Raw genomic sequence first — 18,856 nt, 5'->3', positions numbered from 1 at the left:
TGTCCAGGCTTTGTCCTCTGCAGGCAGCTGCCTCTTATTGACCAAAAGAGGCTTTGCTCTGTGCAGTTTATCTGTGTCCTGTGAGTGACCCACAAAACAGCCCACCCACCATTGCACTAAAGTCTAGTCCTTTGGTAATGCTGTCCTGTACTATTTTCTGAGCTTTCACCTGTCTGACACCTCTCATCTCCTGTCCTGGCTCTTCAGAATGGAGTTAGTGCTTCTAGACACCCCTTTTCCCCATTTGTTTCAACTGCTGCTTTATAGTCCCTGTGAAGTCAAACCTCTGTAGATTGACTTGAATTGCAGGTAGGAAGTGTTTTCTCTACATGTGAATCTTCCACGAGATGGCAAAGGTTGTACTGCACACTGGCATCTTTCAAATCAGGCCCTGACTTGTGAATTCAATATTATTATCATAAAGTGTTGCTTAATTCAGTTGTTACCTTTTTAATTTATGTATTTGTTTGTTTTGAGAGAGAGGGAGGAGAAAGATTAGAAGCATCAACTTGTAGTTGCTTCATTTTAGTTGTTCATTGATTGCTTCTTATATGTGCCTTGATGTGTGTGTGTGTGTGTATGTGTGTGTGTGTGTGTGTGTGTGTGGCTCAAGTTGACCCCTTACTCAAGTCAGTGATCTTGGGATCATATTGATGAACCTGCTCTCAAGCCAGGACCCTGCATACAACCTGGCAAGACCTTGCTCAAGCCAGTGACCTGGGGATTTCAAATTGGGGACCTCAGTGTCCCAGGTCCATGCTCTATCTACTGTGCCGCCACTGGTCAGGCTGTTTATATTTTTTAAAGCTTTCGTCTCATTTATACCTTGTCTCCCTAATCAGATAGGACAAAGGGGTTGTGCCTTGTGATACTTTGTATCTGCAAAGGGTCAACCTCTGTACTTGCTAGCACAAGAAGCACTTGGATGTTCATTAGCTTGTTTGGTGTCCTTCTTACAGTTTACTTTTTGACCCATCTTCCTTCTTCAATTTTTTCAGCTAGTTCCCTTGGTCTTGGCTGAGAGGCTGACCTGGAGTGACTTCATTGATGACTGTTAGGGCTGGAATGAACTTTAAATCCAAATTCTTTGTGCTATGGAGGAAGAAGTTGAAGTTCAGAGAGAAGTGGTCTTCCAGCTAATTAGCCATTGTTAGCACTGAACTGACATCTCCCCTCCAGCCCAATGATATTTATTCTGGGACAATGGCTCTCAAAAACCATTCTCATATGAAATTGGTGATCCAGCAGATGGACTGAGACCCTCTCCTGCCAAATCAAATATGGGAGGTCTTTCCCCAATGCACAGAACTTAAAAGCTATTCTCATTAATTCTTTTGTGTGTGTGTGTGACGAGAGAGATAGAGAGAGGGGCAGATAGGGACAGACAGGTAGGGAGAGAGATGAGAAGCATCAATTCTTTGTTGCAGCACCTTAGTTATTCACTGATTGCTTTCTCATCTGTGCCTTGATGGGGGTGGGGGGACTACAGCAAACTGAATGACCCCTTGCTCAAGCCAGTGACCTTGGGCTCAAGTTGATGGGCCTTGCTCAGACAAGATGAGCCCACGCTTAAGCTGGTGACCTCAGGGTTTTGAACCTGGGTTCTCTGCATCCCAATTGGACGCTGTATCCACTGAGCAACTGCCTGGTCAGGCTCCATTAATTCTTGAACCATTGCTACCAATTGTCTACTAGCCAATAGAGGCAGACAACAAAACAAAAGCATAAGCTACAAATAATTATGAACAAGAACAACCAAAGCCTTGAGAACTATCATTCTTAATTATATGGCTTTTAAAATTTATTGATTTTTAGAGAGAGGAGAGATATATAGATAGAAAGATTAGAGCAAGCGGGAAGCATCAACTCATAGTAGTTGCTTCCTGTATATGCCTTGACTCTGCAAGTGCAGGGTTTCGAACTGGCAACCTTGGTATTCCAGGTTCATGCTTTATCCACTGCACCATCACGGGTCAAGCTTAATTATATGGCTTTTTAAAAAGACTGCTATAACCTTGAGTTTTCTATTGTATTCATTTGATAAAATGGAGCATTCTTGCTGGAGACATTGTTTTCACTTCAAATGTTGGAAGTAAATGTATCATTTCATAGCTTTCCCCAAAGAGCACTGTGACCTCAAGGGCTCTGTACTCTGGAACATTGTGCATCTCCCTTAATGTGATTTTGGATCATTTCTAGTGAGCGATTATTTCCTTTCGGACAGAAGTTCAGGGAACTGATCTAACTTTTTAAAATTACTAATAACGGCTTGGGGTTGTCATGAATCCTAAACTTTGTATTTCTATCCTAAAGGCCTTTCACCAAGCACAGGGCTGCCTCTGGGGTGAACTGGTGCTGCGGGTTTTCCCCATCGACGCGGACGCCCCCTGCTGCTCGCCCTGCACTCTCCTACCGGCGGAGCCAGGAGTAGGGTACCATAAGCTGCAAACGGAGAAACCAGCGCACGGAGCTCGCAATCCCACAGAAAGCCATCTAACGCTTTGCTGATCGCCAGATCCGCACACCCTGTACAGTTCTTTCTAGAACCCGATCTGGTATTTTAATGCAATCCCCGCAACAAGTGTCTGAGCAAACAGTGATAAGAAAATGCCTGGGCATGCCTTCCACACAATATCAAACAAACCCTGTGAGGCTTCCAGAAAGCAAGGACCGTTCAGTGACTTTGCGGAGTCCTTTGTCCTTTCCCAGGACGCGGGATCAGGAGCCGGGACCTCTGCTTTGCCAACGTAGAGTAACAATCTGTGTGGATGTGGAGGGTGGCGGCGCGTTCTCGGGCTCATCGCACGCTTTCCCCAATTAGGATTTGCTGCCTGACGTCACGTCTGCCGGAGATTGGCTGTTCAGATCTGACACTGGGTTCCACCGCGAGAGAAACTTTTAAAAGACTTTGCAGCCGGGGCTGCCTCCGAGCGTCCCGCGCGCTCACGCCCGCCCTCGCCCACTCTCGCTGAGTCCCGGGCGCTGCGACCCCGGCACCGCAGCTCGGAGCTCGGCCAGAGGACCCTCACCTTGCGCAGCCTGCTGCCCTCGCCCCTCCCCTCGCGGACTCCCCACCCCCACACCCGCCCCCTCCTCTCCGCCGCTTCGGCTGGGGTCTGGGGCTGCTCAGCCGCCCGCAGAACTTCCTCTCCCGTAACCGAGTTTGCCTCGTCCCGCCTTTCCTGGGCTCTCGGCTGTTCTTGGGGCAGTCTGAGCGCGTGCAGGCGGCCGCAGCCGGCGAGCCGCACGGCTGGGGGCGGGGATCAGGGGCGCCGGCTTGGGCCCGCGATGGCGGGGGCCTGGCTCAGGTGGGGGATCCTGCTCTGGGCAGGGCTGCTCGCGTCGTCCGCACACGGCCGGGTACGGAGGATCACGTACGTGGTGCACCCGGGCCCTGGCCTGGCGGCGGGCTCCTTGCCCCTGGGCGGGCCCCCGCGCTCGCGGACCTTCAACGTCGCGCTCAACGCCAGGTACAGCCGCAGCTCAGCGGGCGCTGGAGCCCCCAGCCGCGCCTCCCCAGGGGTACCCTCGGAGCGGACTCGGCGCACGAGCCAGCTTGGCGGCGCGGCCCTGCCGGGGCTCCGGCCACCACCGCCACCGCCTGAGCCGGCGCGTCCCGGGGGCTCCAGCGGGCAGCTCCACCCCAAGCCGGGCGGTCTCCCGGCGCCCGTCCAGTTCGCCAAACAAGGCAGGCAAGTTGTGCGACCCAAAGTGTCGCAGGAGACCCAGAGCGGCGGGGGCTCGAGGCTGCAGGTTCACCAGAAGCAGCAGCTGCAGGGGTAAGCCCACACCCCTTCCCTCCCTCCCTTCCCGCGCGCGCCGCCCGCGCCGGGACCCGGGGGTCAGGGCCACTGCGAGCCCGCAGCGCCGCGGGTGGCGTGCGCGCTAGGTCGCCTTTCTCCTCCCTTCCTGCTTCTCCCCGCGGCGGTGCGGAGAGCTACGGGAAGAGAGGTGTGCGGGAAGCCCGGGAACTTTCACCCAGGATAAACCCCGAGTGCATTGTTACTGAGCTGCGGGTAACACAAAAGGCATTTCTGCCTGGGGCGTAACCTCCTGTGCGCGAACCCAGCTACTCCTAGAGGTTGGGCGTAAACATGAAGTCACTACAATTTAATCCCTCAGCATCAATTAAACCTCTCTTTGCAACACAGTTTTAATTTTTTCTCCTTAGCTAATGAAAAAAACGTCATGGTTCCTATTCTGTGGCCTAGAACTTTTCAGCGTCCTAGAAATTTTGGGCTTGGTCGTCCTGCACCTGTGGGGTCTGCCATCCAGGGGCAGTGTGTGTTAGCACCGACGGAATTTTTATTGGAAGTTTTCTGTTGTTGGGGGCTCTTGGATATCCTCTATGCCCCCTTTGTCATTAACCACAGTTTGGGGGTGTGGGGGAAAACTAGTTTTGATTATTTGGTGTTTTTCTTAAGAGGTGGTTTCAGGCATTGTGATCTCCTCTCTCCCTGTTTGGACATTTTTCTCTAAAACTCAGATGTTGATTAAAATGTAGGTGCAGATAATATACAAAATAAATTTGGCTTTACTTTCAGTAAGGAAACTACTTATTAGGACTTCATTGTTTCCTTCTGTGTAGCTCTAGGGTATGCAGGCTTTTTGGTTCTCCCACCCTTTTCCAATACACCCTTCTACCTGGGCAGCTTTGGGTTTGGCATGCTAGGCACCCATTAGGGCTCTCTGGAAGCGAGGGGAACATAGAAGCAAGATGCTGGGCTTGAAGGAGCCCCCTGGAAGCTTGGGATTCTCCAGAAGAAAGTGTTTCTACTGCTGGACTCAGAAGTCTTGCTTTGTTTCAGGGTCAATGTCTGTGGAGGGCAGTGCTGCCACGGCTGGAGTAAGGCCCCGGGTTCCCAGAGGTGCACCAAACGTAAGTTTTCACGTTCACAGTGGTTCTTTCTGTACGGTAGGCAAAGTGGGTCTGTCCTCACCGGCGATCCAATAGGGGTCATGTGAAAGGGGCTAATGTTGCCCTGGATAAGTTGGTATCTGAGATACAATCCACCAGGGCTGGGCTAAGGTAATGTTGGTATCAATGCCAGCAGCAAATTGCTGTACAGAACCATGCAGCCAAGATTTCTCTGCACTCACTCAACTCATGTACTAATCACTCCGTCCCACCTGTTAATCAGGAGTTGGGCAAAGCATTCCCATTGGAGGATGCTGTATGGCAGAATGATACAATTCATTTAAACATGGATGTCAATAAATGGAAAACATTTCTCAAGATTTCAGGAGGGGAATGGGAAGTAGGAGGTCCTATTTTGTAATAAAACATCAGTGGTTTTTAAAGCTTTTTGAAAACAGCAACCAGAATCCTTGAGGCCTTACTGTTTCCCAGGAGGTAACCACTCTACTATTCTTCTGAACTGACAAATGTGGTTTCCTGCAGTTAATACACATGCTTTGTGGTGCTTTAGATGAATAGATTAGTGATGCATATAGATCTGAAAATATATTCCCTATGCCTTGTGAAGCTAAGGATGAAGTGGAAACATATTTTGAGGTTCCTCTTCACAATTTGCTTCTGTCAGTTGCTAATTGGAAATAAAGAAATTGTACTTCCACTCAGAAAAAGTTAAGCATTCTTAGGTGTAGTCTACATAGAGCTTGAGCCATAACCATGTGGACTAGAATTGTCCAAAATTTTAGCTGTTTAAGTTTTCAGCCTATTAAGTCAAATTTAGCAATTTGTCTTGTGCATGGTTTGAATTTTTGAACGCTGGTGGATGAGTTTTTAAAAATTCTAGTACAATCATTCTGGTGTACTTGTTTGTTGAAAAATGCCTTCAATCCTTGAAAATAGCTGATTGACTTGGTCTAGTGGCTTTAATATTATAAAAGGAAGTGTCCAGATGGGTTATGATTTGGCCGTGATCAAGGAATAATAGCAGATGTGAACTCACTATCAGCCTCCTGATGATTGAACTTAAACACTAGATCAGAAATGCTCAAGGTTGTTGGCATTTGAGATGAAGTCATCATTTTTCACTTCTTAGATTACACTTGACAATAGTGCACCAGTATTTTCCTGGATTTACAATTGCCCAGGTCAAATTACACACACTCTTCTCCCTTCGGGAACTCCTGTTCAAAACCTGATATATGTTTTGCCTGCAACACAGGGACAACCCATCTGTGATTGCCCCATTGCAGTGGGATATTTGTGTGTAAAGATTCAAATACGGATCAGGATTTTGGAGATGCTGGGTGGGTGCTCCTTTGATGCCTGTTGGAGAGACTGCATTAAGACTTTAAGAAGTTTGCTTGGCAAATGATGCAGTCAAAGTTGCCCTCTTTGAAAAGAGTAGTCCCCCATTCTCAGGTTATTTGAGGATTTTGAGACCCAAAGATGTTCTAGAACAGGGGTAGTCAGCCTTTTTATACCTACCGCCCACTTTTGTATCTCTGTTAGTAGTAAAATTTTCTAACCACCCACCGGTTCCACAATAATGGAGATTTATAAAGTAAGGAAGTAACTTTATAAAATTTATAAAGCAGAGTTACAGCAAGTTAAGGCATATAGTAATAATTACTTACCAAGTACTTTATGTTGGAGTTTTACAAAGTTTGGCAGAATAAATCTTTATAAAACAACTTACTATAGTTAAATCTATCTTTTTATTTATACTCTGGTTGCTCTGCTACCGCCCACCATGAAAGCTGAAACTCCCACTAGTGGGCAGTAGGGACCGGGTTGACTACCACTGTTTTAGAAGATCCAAAGATGCTCTAGAAGGAGAGCATCCAGATATTGAGGAATTGCCACATGGCTTTCTGCTTCTCCAGGTGAGAGAGGAAAGGACATATGTGTGCCTAGGGTTAGCTGGGTGTGCCTTCTGAGAAGCTGGGGCTGAACAGTCACTGCAGGGTTCCAAGGAAGTTGCACCATTGATTTACTCTCATGATACCTACAGCAGATGTTTCTGGCTCTTGGCTCAAGTTATCTTTCCAGGTCGTAGAAGGCAGCCCTTGGGCCGCACTGGGATCTAAGCAATGCAGTAGGGGTTACCGCTGGTGCTGGGAACTTGTGTCCATGGCTGAGCAGTGTGACACCAGGAAAAACCCTTGGTTCAGAAGATTGAGTTCAAATCCTCAAGCCTTCACTAGCTAGCCGTGTGGCCTTGGGGAACTCATTTGACTGCTTTAACCCTATCTCCCTTCCTGAGATGACTGTGCCGCAGGGAACAAGGTGAAAGATTACGAGAGTGAAAACCAGAAAGATTCTGAGTTTCTACTGGGTCAAGCCCCGTACATCCTGTCGAATTTATCTATTACTTGGCTTTCTTCTTTTCCCATGTGTGTATGTTTCCCCACACTGGCCCTTTTCTAGTCTTCTTTTCAGAGTAGTTGAGGGTTGAGGGGATGGGTAAATGGGGAAGATAAATAAGTTCTGAAGATCTAATGCATAGCGCTGTGACTACAGTATACTTGAAATTTGCTCAGAGGGTAGATCTTAAAGTGTCTTCACCACAAAAAGGAAATGTTAACTATGTGAGGTGATGGGCAGTGATGGGATTCAGCCAGTTCACACCAGTTCGGCCGAACTGATACCTAATTTTTGTTTAGTTTGGTGAACCGATTATTAAAATGGCACTTATAATCAGGGTTCCCTCTAAGGTTGGTGCTGGGGCAGCTGCCCAATGTGGAAGTTAAAAATTTCCATTCCTTACTTTTGTTTAACATTCATCTGTGCAACAGCATATTCTGAGCGCCCATGGTAATGTTCATTCTGTTCATAGGTGAAAAGAATTTGATGGAACTATGCTTGTAATATTTATTTATTCATTTCATAAAACTCATTTTCCCTTTGATGAAATACTACATTTTAATTTCTTCGTGTTTGTTGCTTCAGTAAACAAACATGTAACGTAAAGAGAAAAAGTGCCAAGCAACCAGGGGGTGACAAGCTGTCATTGGAAATATCTTAAGTAACAGTTTTATTATTTTCTGTCAGGTACTATTTAATACTTTTTCATTAATATTTTAAAACTCTTTCATATAATTTAGTTTTGTATACCTCTTTTATTGTTCTTAAGTATTTAAATGCATGAAATAATAAACTACCTTTCGGTATATCATTTTTTATACTTAAAAGTGATCATTAGGCATTAAAACCGGTTGTTAAATTATTTGAATCCAGCCCTGGCTGGTTGGCTCAGTGGTAGAGCGTCGGCCTGGCGTGCAGGAGTCCTGGGTTCTATTCCCGGCCAGGGCACAGGAGAAGCGCCTACCTGCTTTTCTACCCCTCCTCCTCTCCTTCCTCTCTGTCTCTCTCTTCCTCTCCGGAGGCTCCATTGGAGCAAAGTATGCCCGGGCGCTGAGGATGGCTCTGTGGCCTCTGCCTCAGGCACTAGAATGGCTCTGGTTGCAACAGAGCAACGCCCCAGATGGGCGGAGCATCGCCCCCTGGTGGGCATGCCGGGTGGATCCCGGTTGGGTGCATACGGGAGTCTGTCTGACTGCCTCCCCGTTTCCAACTTCGGAAAAAATACAAAAAAAAAAAAATTTATTTGAATCCCATCACTGGTGATGGGTATGTTAATTAGCTTGATTGGGGTAGTTACTTGACAACATACCAAACAATGGCATACACCTTAAGTACATCTAATTTTTATTTGTCAATTTTACTTCAAAAAAGATGAAAAAAAAAGAATAAATGAAAAAGCCAGTCATTCCTGTTCTGCTCTGTTTTTGATTACCAAGAAAAAAAGAACTAAAGTACTTTGGGATTGTTCTGTGCCCCTGAATGATAGAGTTTAAAAGAGACTAAATGTCAGATTATTTGTGTGCCTCTAGTTCTCTTTGTGCAAAAGCTTGCTGTCCAGGGGGGAAATGCTCCCCTAAGGTATTCATAAATTAATGGAAGAAAATCCTGCCACCAGTTTTTGTGGCTGAAACTACTTCAGTAGATACTACTGAAGTTGAGGAGGCAAAAGGAATTAATTTGTGGTCTCCTTCCTCTCTCATTTCCTTATTATGCTGAGACTGAACAATTGCAATTGCATATGAATTAATTCACTTAAAAATACAAAAACACCAATGGTATACCGAACATGAAGTTCCTGCCTAATATAGCAGTCATAAAATGTGTACGCATATCCAAATGTATCCTGCAGGATGCCTCCTAATGGTCATTATATTTTGAGGCTAATTGAAAGGCTTTTGTTGAAGAATTTCAGTTTATATATAGGTCATGTCCAATTGATGCAAAAAGTATTTCTGTGAAGTGATTGGATGTGTTTATGTTGTTTCGTTTGCTTAATCCAGTGAAGAAAATAAGGTGCCTTTTCGAGGCAGCCTGGATTGTATTTAGTTGATTGAAACTGAATTTAAATGGCCCCAGACAAATGCTTCTGAAGACTGAAGATTTAGTGAACCTTGAATCGCAGATCAGAGGGATGTGAAACAAGCAGGCAGCAGACCCCCATGGGCAGAGAATGGATACATGCATCCACACAGGTGGTCCTGGGGCTCTGGCTGCCCAGCCTTCTCTGTAGGGATGTCCAGTCGCATGTTAATGTGGCTTTTCCAGACACCTTTTGTGTGTGGAACTCTAGAAGTTGAAATCACAGCACAAGATAAATCATTATCGTTATTAATATGGAGTGACTGCTGATAATGATATCAGTTTTGGGTGAAATAAATAGTGCCACATTTTTCTTCTTTCCAAAGAGTTAGCATTTATAGGAGGACTGTGTACCTTAGTTTGTCTTTTGAGTGGGGCATTAATGTTTTTTGCCTCACCCCATTTTTGTATTTTTTTCCTTTTCTTTCTTTTTTATTTTTTGTGACAGAGACAGAGAGAGGACAGATAGGGACACACAGACAGGAAGGGAAAGAAATGAGGAGCATCAATTCTTCATTGGGGCACCTTAGTTGTTCACTGATTGCTTTCTCATATGTGCCTTGATGGGGGGTCCATAGCAGACCAAGTGACCTCTTACTCAGGCCAGCGACCTTGGGCTCAAGCTGGTGAGCCTTGTTCAAACCAGATGAGCCCATGCTCAAGTTGACGACCTAAGGGTTTTGAACCTGGGTCCTCTGCATCCCAGTCCAACGCCCTATCCATTGTGCCATGACCTGGTCAGGCCCATTTTTGTATTTTTTCCCCTCCATTTAAACTGAATGCATTGCCATTTGGGTTCTTTCAAAATTTTTTTTTGTCCCCTTTTCAGGGCAAATGTGGGCCAGAAGGAGACCTTGCCAGTGGGTTTGGCTGTAAAGAGGAGACTGGACATGGGAACAGATACCACAAAGTACAGGAGAGACGAGGGTGAGGTCAGGTTGGCAGGATGAGGTAGACAGAAGAGGAAAATGGCGGAGGGCCTGGCACGTTGCAGCCCTCCCTAAATGCATGGACGGTCCTTTCATTTATTTAACAGGTATCTGTTCAGCTTTTACCATGTGCCACATTCTATGAATAGAGAAGAAATGCAGCCAGCTGTAGGGAGTACTGGGTCTGTTTTTACTCACTTAACTCATGGCACATCAAATGACTTGTTCTCTCTTTAGCAAGAAACAGAAAAATCGATATTCCATTGCTTTTCCATTGGCATTCAGCCCACGCTGCTTTGAAAAAAGAAAACCCAAACCTAGATGTGCTCCTTAATTATATACAGAAGGGACAGAGTTATGTATACCCTTGGTGGTCAGCAGTGCTGCAGTTGATGGCATCGTCTGGGAGGCTGTGATGCGGCTGGAGTTCTGGGTGACCCAGGGCACTTTCAGGCTGTCTCCTGTCCCTTTTGGCTCGGCGTTGTGCGAGCTAAGCTCAGGAGTCAGGCCCAGAGTGATTACACATTTTTCGTGTGCCTGCTATGGCCATTGACAGCTGCTTTGCCAGTAGATCTGCGGTGAGGTTTACCATGGCAGCTGCAGGGGGGCGGGCATCCCCCGGTGGGCGGGGCGGGGGGGGGGCGCCCCGGCCCCAGCGCTGGGAGCTGGGGTGGGAGAGCCGGCTGGAAAATCTGGTCATGCTGCACAGACAGCCTGGCGAAGCGAGAGGGACCCAGAGGTCAAGTTCACACTGGGTCAAATATGTGTTCTCAACACTAGTTAAAACAAACATTTAGGAACCATAAATTCTGGGTTGCGATAGTACTTAAACCTCAGCCAGGAAGCCCTCTGTCAGCCCCCAGGGCCAGCCTGGACCCAGCGGCCGCCCGCCCCGTCCCACCCCACCCTGCCCTGCCGGGCCTGGCCCTTGGGAAGCCGACTTGTTGAAAGGACCTCTGGCAACCACAAGGGCTTACTGTTTCTGACCTGCTATTTGTTGTCTTGGATATTCCAAACATATGCAAACATGTTTGGGAGCTCAAACATTTTCCTAAAATGTGGATTTTGCTCCCAAGTCCTTGCTAGCAATGAACAGGGGGACGCGGAGTGCTATGTATGGTTGGGTCACCACTTGCTTACCGCTGACCAGGCTGCGCGCAGACTGAGGAGCTGCTGGGATGGGGGGGCTGGGGCATGCTTGTGCTGAGAGCATTTTCATCTTTACACCCAATGGGGGTCTGCTAGGCAGCCGTGATTTATCAACCCCTTTACTAGTAGGGGGCAGTGCTCAGACCCTAGCCCAGATTTGTGGCCCTTGGTTCATTGTCCCTCCCACTGCCCTCGGCTGCCTGGGCGTCCGGTGCTGCAATGGTCTCTCTTGAGGTCTTGCGTGGTCCTAGTTCTCTGTCTGGACAGTCCTGACTTGGACTGGCTTTTGCTGCCTCAGTAGCCTCTGTGATTTCCCAAGCTGTATTTGTTTGCTAGGGCTGCCATAGCAAAGTGCCACAACCCGGGTAGCTCAGAACAGCAGACCTTGATTATCTCAGAGTTCTGGAGCCTCCAAGTCCATAATCAAGGTCTCGACGGGGTTGGTTCCTTCCGAGGGCTGTGAGGGAAGGACCAGTTCCAGGTCTCTCTTCTTGATTTATCTCTGGCCGTCTTCTCTCTGTATCTCTTTACCTCATCCTCCCTCAATGGGTGTCTTTGTGTCCAAGTTTCCCTTTTTATCAGGGCACCAGTCCTATTGAATTAGGGCTCATTCTAATGATCTCATTTTAACTGGATTACCTCTATAAAGCTCCTATATCCAAATGAGGTTCAAATAAGGTCACATACTAAGGTACTGGGGATTAGGACTCCAACATATCTTTCAATTTCAGAAGGCACAACTCAACTCATAATACAAGCCCTTAAATACTGTACACATGTTTTAAGAGGTGGGCTGCTTGGAGGTGGGTCACCTCTGGGGTGCTTGGGGATTCCCTAGCAACAACCCAGGGATGGGGGGGAGGCTCTGTTGGCTCTTCCCACACTGTGGGTCTAGCTTGGCTTCTGCCCTAACATTATGATTCTAGCCATTTTTACTTGGTCTATTTTGAGAGATTCTAGATTGGTGGCTCTTAAACATGAATGTACAGCGTATCACTGGTGGAGTTTGTTCAAGTGCTTTATTGGATCAGAATCTTTGAGGTTTTCCACAAGCACCCCAGGTGACACCGAGGAAGGTGCCCCCTCTTGAGAAACAGGGATTCAGAAGAAATCCTTCCGGGGCAATAAATATGACCTTTTGTCTAGAAATTTAAGGGCCAAGCCCAACACTTAACAATTTAGAAACTTTTTAAGGTGAGGGTCCTCTAAATACTACCTTAGCTCAATTTTGAACAGTACATACAAAGATTGCAGCATATTAAGGTTACGCCATCTAGTTTTTCTTTAGCTAGTTGAATGTTTGATAAAAACATTTATTTTAACAAGAGTTGGGAAATTTCAAAATTGTTAGTGATATGTAGGTGGTTAAATAAAGTGATTTTTAAAAAGGTCGAAACACTTTGGAACACATTGAGTGTTCTTTTCCACTATTCTATTTTTAATTGTAAAATATTTTAAATACACAAAAAACCAGAAAGTAATATGTCCAATAGGATCATGTTTTTAAAGGCTCCCAGATGTGGTAATGAAGCACAGTGATTTAGAGATAAGGGAGAGACTGTGGTCTTATCTTGCTCTAAATGTGTGTTTTACTAATGAAATTTCCTGTCTTGTTAGTGGAGAGAAAACAGTACATAATTGGTTGGTGTGACACAAATTGGTTGTTTTGGTACTTATGGAAAAATACATTACAACTTTATTTACCTGTGTATCCCCATGGATACCTGTTCATTTGCCTTGCTTATTATGAAGGACTGAACATTTCTGGTAGGCACAGCCCATTGAACTGTGAGACCTGGGGTGAGGCTGGGTTACCCCATTCACAGCACAGGTCTGATGATGGCCTGTACCAGGCGCCCCCAAACTACGGCCCCCCGCCGCACTTCCGGAGGGGGCACCTCTTTCATTTATGGTCAGTGAGAGGAGCACTGTATGTGGTGGCCCTCCAACGGTCTGAGGGACAGTGAACTGGCCCCCTGTGTAAAAAGTTTGGGGACCCCTGGTACTGTCATTCAGAGGTTTGTTGGGGTACTGTATAAAGTAATGAATGAGAAATGCTTAGAGTTTAGAACTTCTGCCCAATAATATTTGAGTTCTCAGGGATCCCGTTCTGCTTAGGCTCATCCCTTTCTGGGTGCCCAGCCTTCTGCACACCCTGTTTTAAGTTTCTCAGACCCCCTGGTGAAAATCATAGTGTTCTCTCCTTATCTCCCCCAAGTACTGATTTTATTCTTCTTGGCTCTGCAAATGACTGGATCAGGTGGGAGAGACATCTATGTCCCCATCACTGTGGATCTCCTGGGGAGCCAGGATTTTCTTTGTGTAAGTACCCAGGCTGTGTTCCTTGCCTTGGTCGAAATGTTAACTGAATTAACTAAAATCGAACTGAACTACCATGTCTGACTTTGTTGTGTTGTGAATACCGTCTTATAAATTTTATATAAAGAATTAAACTTCCTTTGTTTACTTCACGTTTTGGCAATCTTTCCACTTGGTTTTCTTTCCCCTCTCTTCTCTGTGTGGTTATCCTTGCCCAACAGACATTGCTTAGTCTGACAGCTTTTCAAGGGCACACCACCTTATTCTATTTCCTCCTACTTCCTCTCTGTAGACTGCCCTGGCATGGCCCAAACTTTAAGACGACTTTTCCTTTCTTCCTGCCAATTTTAGAATCTTTCTGTTCAACATCATCTGATAGAGATTTGGGACTAAGTAAAATGAATGTTGTATGATTTTCCCCTGTAATTTTAGATCCCCAAATACTGCTCTTGGCCAACTACACTATTCCCTGTGGCTTTTTCACTCCACCACATTTGAGTAATATTGTTGGCACAGACATAAGTAAACAGTTTGCGAATGTTGTGTTTTGTAAATTAGGAGATGGATGGGCTGGTTTTTGAATACATGCCTTTGGTTCTACTGGACCAGGGGGAAGATGAGTTTGGTCGATGGATGTGGGAAGACAAATTGGGGGAAGGTGTTGCTGCCTGAAGTTAATGTGGCCAACTTTTCTGAATGGATGAAATCAGTTCAGAGCTGAGAACAAAATGGCTATAGGGGGACCTTCAGAAGCTTTTAGGAATAAATTCATGGAGAATCTTCACAGAGGAGATAGGATGCAACTAGTAAAAAACCACTGGAGGGAAATAGGGTAATAAAATAAATAAAACATAATAAGGATCTTTTATCTTTATACACTTAAAAATGTCTATATTTCTTATGGCATTACCAAAAAATTCCTATCTCAATTTCAATCTTGCAGGAACTTAATTTTATTAGTGTTATAAATTAGATGTAGAATCTTTATGCTTTCATCCATATGTATTTTATTTTAACACCATATCAAGTGGATAGTTAATAATTAGCATCTTCAAAATAAGTTTTATTATAAAAGGTAGTTAAGTCAGCAAAGACATACCAATCTCACCTTGATGAATTATTTGCTCCATTGATTCATGCTTCTGCCATTAGTTGTGAAGATTCAAGTGGCTCAAGTAAATAATTCTTCTGAGAATTTTTAAAACCTAAATAAAATGAATAAAAGAGTACTGTTCACTGGCCATCCTCATTTAGGTTATTTTTGTGAATATCAGGCATACAAATCTTTTTTTGTGTGTATGTGAGAGAGGCATAGTCAGAGAGACGGACAGATACAGACAGACAGGCAGGAAAGCAGAGAGATGAGAAGATCAGTTCTTCGTTGCGGCACCTTAGTTGTTCATTGATTGCTTTCTCATATGTGCCTTTACTGAGGAGCTCCACAGAGCCAGTGACCCCATGCTCAAGCCAGTGACCTTGGGCTTCAATCAAGCCAGTGACTTTGGGCTTCAAGCTAGCGACCTTGGGCGTCAAGCCAGAGACTTTTGGGCTCAAGCCAACGACCATGGGGTCATGTCTATGATCCCACACTCAAGCTCGTGACCCTGGCTCAAGCTGGCGAGCCCGTGCTCAAGCTGGTGATGTAGGGGGTTTTAAACCTGGGTCCTCAGCATCCCAGGTCGACTCTCTATCCACGGCGCCACTGTCTGGTCAGTTTTCTCTCTTAATGTTTTTCACATTGTCTCACAGTCGGGAGCTTTGTGAGGGTAGGGAGCATACGTAGCCATCTTTCCATCCTCAGTATCTGGCAAGTGCACATAGGCTTTTATGGAATGAATGATTGATGAATGGATAGATTTATTTGTTGCACTTTTACTAGCCCCTGTGTACTAGGTACAGGCACCCAAAGTGGTAAGCTCTGTGAAGAAAATAAAGCAGGTGATAGGCTAGAGAGTAGTGGGGCTGGTGGAGGGGAGCGTGATTGGGGAAGTTCTCTGTAAGGAAGTGACATAAGAGACCTGTGTGATGTTGGAACGGGTCTGGAGAAAGAGTCTTTTAGGTCCTGGGGTAGGAATAGGCCTGGTCTGGTGCAGAAACCCAGAAGTGAATATTAGGGGGCTGCAGTGAGGGCTGGGGTAGTAGGTGATAAGGGAGGCTTGGCTGGATTGCTAGTCAGGTCTTGGCAGGTGATATAAGGCCATCGATAAGATAATAAAAGGGGTTTAGAAATGCAAGTGGATTTATTATTAAGGAATTGGTGCTTTTTAGGACTACTTTGGAGGCCTGGAAAAAGAATTATTATTTTTAAAATTTGAATTTATTGGGATAACATTGGTTCACAAAACCATACAGGTTTCAAGTGTTCAACTCAGTATGACACCATCTGCACACCACATCGCGCACCTTCCACCCTGAGCAGGGTCTTTTTCCATCCCTGTTATTGTCCCCTTTGCCTCCCTCCACCTGGAAAAATAATGTTTTAAATTGAAAATTTATTCAGTCACCTTTATTGCTATTTTTTATTGATGAGAAAAACTGCATATGGGACAGTTAAGTACGCAGGACTGCAGCAAATTCCTGTCATAGCCTGACCATGTGCATTGTGCCCTGGTTGCCAGACCGGCCCACGCGGGTTGGACCCCCAGTCCATCCCCTGCCACTGTACCCCCATGCCTCTGTGGAGCTTTGGCAGAGTGGTGACAACTCATCGGAGTCACAAGGCCAGACTTGGGAAGAAAGCTTGAGGGTTAGAAAAGGAAAAGTCTCTGGTCACAGCTGTGTCAAAAGGCAGGTTATTTGGGATCCTCACATGGTACTAAATACAAAATAAAACGTTTAAAACTTTTAAAAACAGAAGATGACCATTCCACTCAGGTCACCATAGAAAAATCACAGAGAGCAGTTAGAATATCTTTTTCTTTCTTTTTCTTTTTAAGATTTTATTTTTATGATTTAATTTATTCATTCTAGAGAGGAGAGACAGAGAGAAGGAAAGAGAGGGAGAGAGAGAGAAGGGGGGGAGGGGCAGGAAGCATCAACTCCCATATGTGCCTTGACCGGGCAAGCCCAGGGTTTCAAACCGGTGACCTCAGCATTCCAGGTCAACGCTTTATCCACTGTACCACCACAGGTCAGGCAAGTTAGAATACCTTAAAGTGAGAGTGCAAAATTTTTGGAATATGTTTGAATGCTGTTAGGAGGTTTTGTTCCCTTTCACCCCCCGATCTAATTCATAAATTGTAGGGTGAGCCCCAGGTGGATGCATCAAGGTAGGTGCAGCAGCAGCCTCTGCTGGGCGTCTTGGGCAGTCACTCACCGCTGGTGGGCCATTCTGTTCCTGTTTGTGTAATGGGGTTAATAGCACCCATTGGCTACACCTCCCATTTTGTAGTAAATATTAAATAAAATATGGTTTGTAAAAGTGCTTCCCAAAAGAGCCATATAAACACAAAGTGATCTTATTAATAAAGTTTTTCTGGCTGTTTTATGAAAAGCTTTCAGTTTGTGAACATTTTCACTGTAACGAGTTGGTATATTTCTTGTTTGAACAAGAGAATGCTTCGTGTGTTTCCACGTGACTGTGAGGGTTGCAGACCTTGTGTCTAAGGTCTTTAAATTGGTCACCCTGTTTACCAATGGCTTATGGTTTCTCGAGGCACCTTCTGGAGGTTAGTTTGAAAATAAGCAAAAATACCTAACTCTCAGAGCCATCTGTTTCTTATAGTGATAATGAAAAGGTTTAGTTAGTCCAGAATATCTTAGCAATTGGAGGTGGAATAATTCAGACGATAAGTAAATTAAAGGCAGGGACCGTATTTTTTTTATTTTAATGTTTTATCCATTAGGAAGTTGGCCTACACAGCACTTCTCTGTATACAATGGACCTTCAGTAAGGTTCCTTGATTAATAAGCATTACAAGTCACTTTTGTTTCTGCAGGAAAGGCCAGCTGAAATTCATTTAAATCAGCGGATACCAAGATTATGTTATTAACCAGTTCCTTTTGTTATGAGAGAATATTAGCAAACCTCCCTGTGGAACAGTTTTTAATACTCAGTTTTGAGTGTTAAAATTGCCCCATTTCATCCTATAATATGGACTGCTTTAATGGCATTTCACAGACCTAGTGGTTCTGAAAGTGTGGTCCCTAGACCAAGGGCAGCAGCATCGCCTTGAACTTGTAGGAAATGCACATTCTTGGGCCCTCCCTTCAACCTCCTGGATCACAAATTGGGCACGGGCCGAGCACTCTGTTTAGCAAGCCCTCTGGGCGATGCTGATACAGCTCGAGTTTGAGAAGCACTGCTCTAGCTGGATCCACCTTCTCTTCTTTTTTAATACCCGCCCTCCCTTGTTCATACATAGCTGGAGGAGTGGTACGGGTAAATTGGCCCCTTTTGGGCTCCAAGACTTGGGGACTAGAAGCTAATTAATGCTTTCTTGCCCTTTCCAACAGAATGGGGCTGTTCTGCAGTCTCTGACGGGGACTTCATAATGTTCTGAGCAGGTGCAGCGTGACTGTTACTACATGTTCTGTTTCGTAGGCTCACTGAGCAGACCAGAGAAACCATTCTGCCATCAAGAGTGTGAATTTTGTACCTTTGGGCCTTCCTAGTCCTATTCTGTTCTTGAACACAGAAGATCTCAGATTACCCTTCTTCATATTCTTTAAAGCTGCATTTATCAAGGTGTGGTGCTTGGACCCCCTGTGGGTCACAACCCCTCTGTGGAATGTGTAATAAATGCAGGCTGTGGGGTCCCACCCCAGACTACCAAATTGGGACCCCTAGGGCTGCTCCATGACCTTTGTTTTCATTAGCATCCGGCTGACCAGTCCTCACCAAATCGTGAGAACCCTGGGGTTAAAGTAGGTTGGTTACCGGAATAAAAGATCTCAGAGGTTGGACCTGGCCGGTTGGCTCAGCGGTAGAGCGTCAGCCTGGCATGCGGGGGACCCAGGTTCGATTCCTGGCCAGGGCACATAGGAGAAGCGCCCATTTGCTTCTCCACCCCCCCCCCCCCACCTCCTTCCTCTCTGCCTCTCTCTTCCCCTCCCGCAGCCAAGGCTCCATTGGAGCAAAGATGGCCCGGGCGCTGGGGAT

General features: G+C 45.7%; 1 protein-coding gene across 7 annotated transcripts in view; it reads left to right on the top strand.

The window, feature by feature from the left end:
* Positions 1-3,087: 3,087 nt before the first annotated feature.
* LTBP1 (latent transforming growth factor beta binding protein 1) overlaps positions 3,088-18,856 on the top strand; it is a 416,121-nt gene continuing 400,352 nt past the window's right edge. For 4 of the 7 annotated variants that reach the window (XM_066378534.1, XM_066378533.1, XM_066378531.1 and 1 more), the window contains exons 1-2: positions 3,089-3,779; positions 4,809-4,879. In XM_066378534.1, the coding sequence (XP_066234631.1) occupies positions 3,289-3,779; positions 4,809-4,879 (562 nt within the window). In that variant the 5' untranslated portion in view covers positions 3,089-3,288. Of the gene's footprint in view, positions 3,780-4,808; positions 4,880-18,856 lie in introns of all 7 variants that reach the window. The other 3 variants (XM_066378530.1, XM_066378532.1, XM_066378535.1) reach the window with 2 other exon arrangements.

Source organism: Saccopteryx leptura, chromosome 3 (assembly GCF_036850995.1).
Source record: "Saccopteryx leptura isolate mSacLep1 chromosome 3, mSacLep1_pri_phased_curated, whole genome shotgun sequence".
In the NCBI taxonomy this organism is placed as follows: Eukaryota; Metazoa; Chordata; class Mammalia; order Chiroptera; family Emballonuridae; genus Saccopteryx; species Saccopteryx leptura.
The sequence above is the reverse complement of the archived record's forward strand: the minus strand, read 5'-3'. Positions and strand labels throughout refer to the sequence as shown.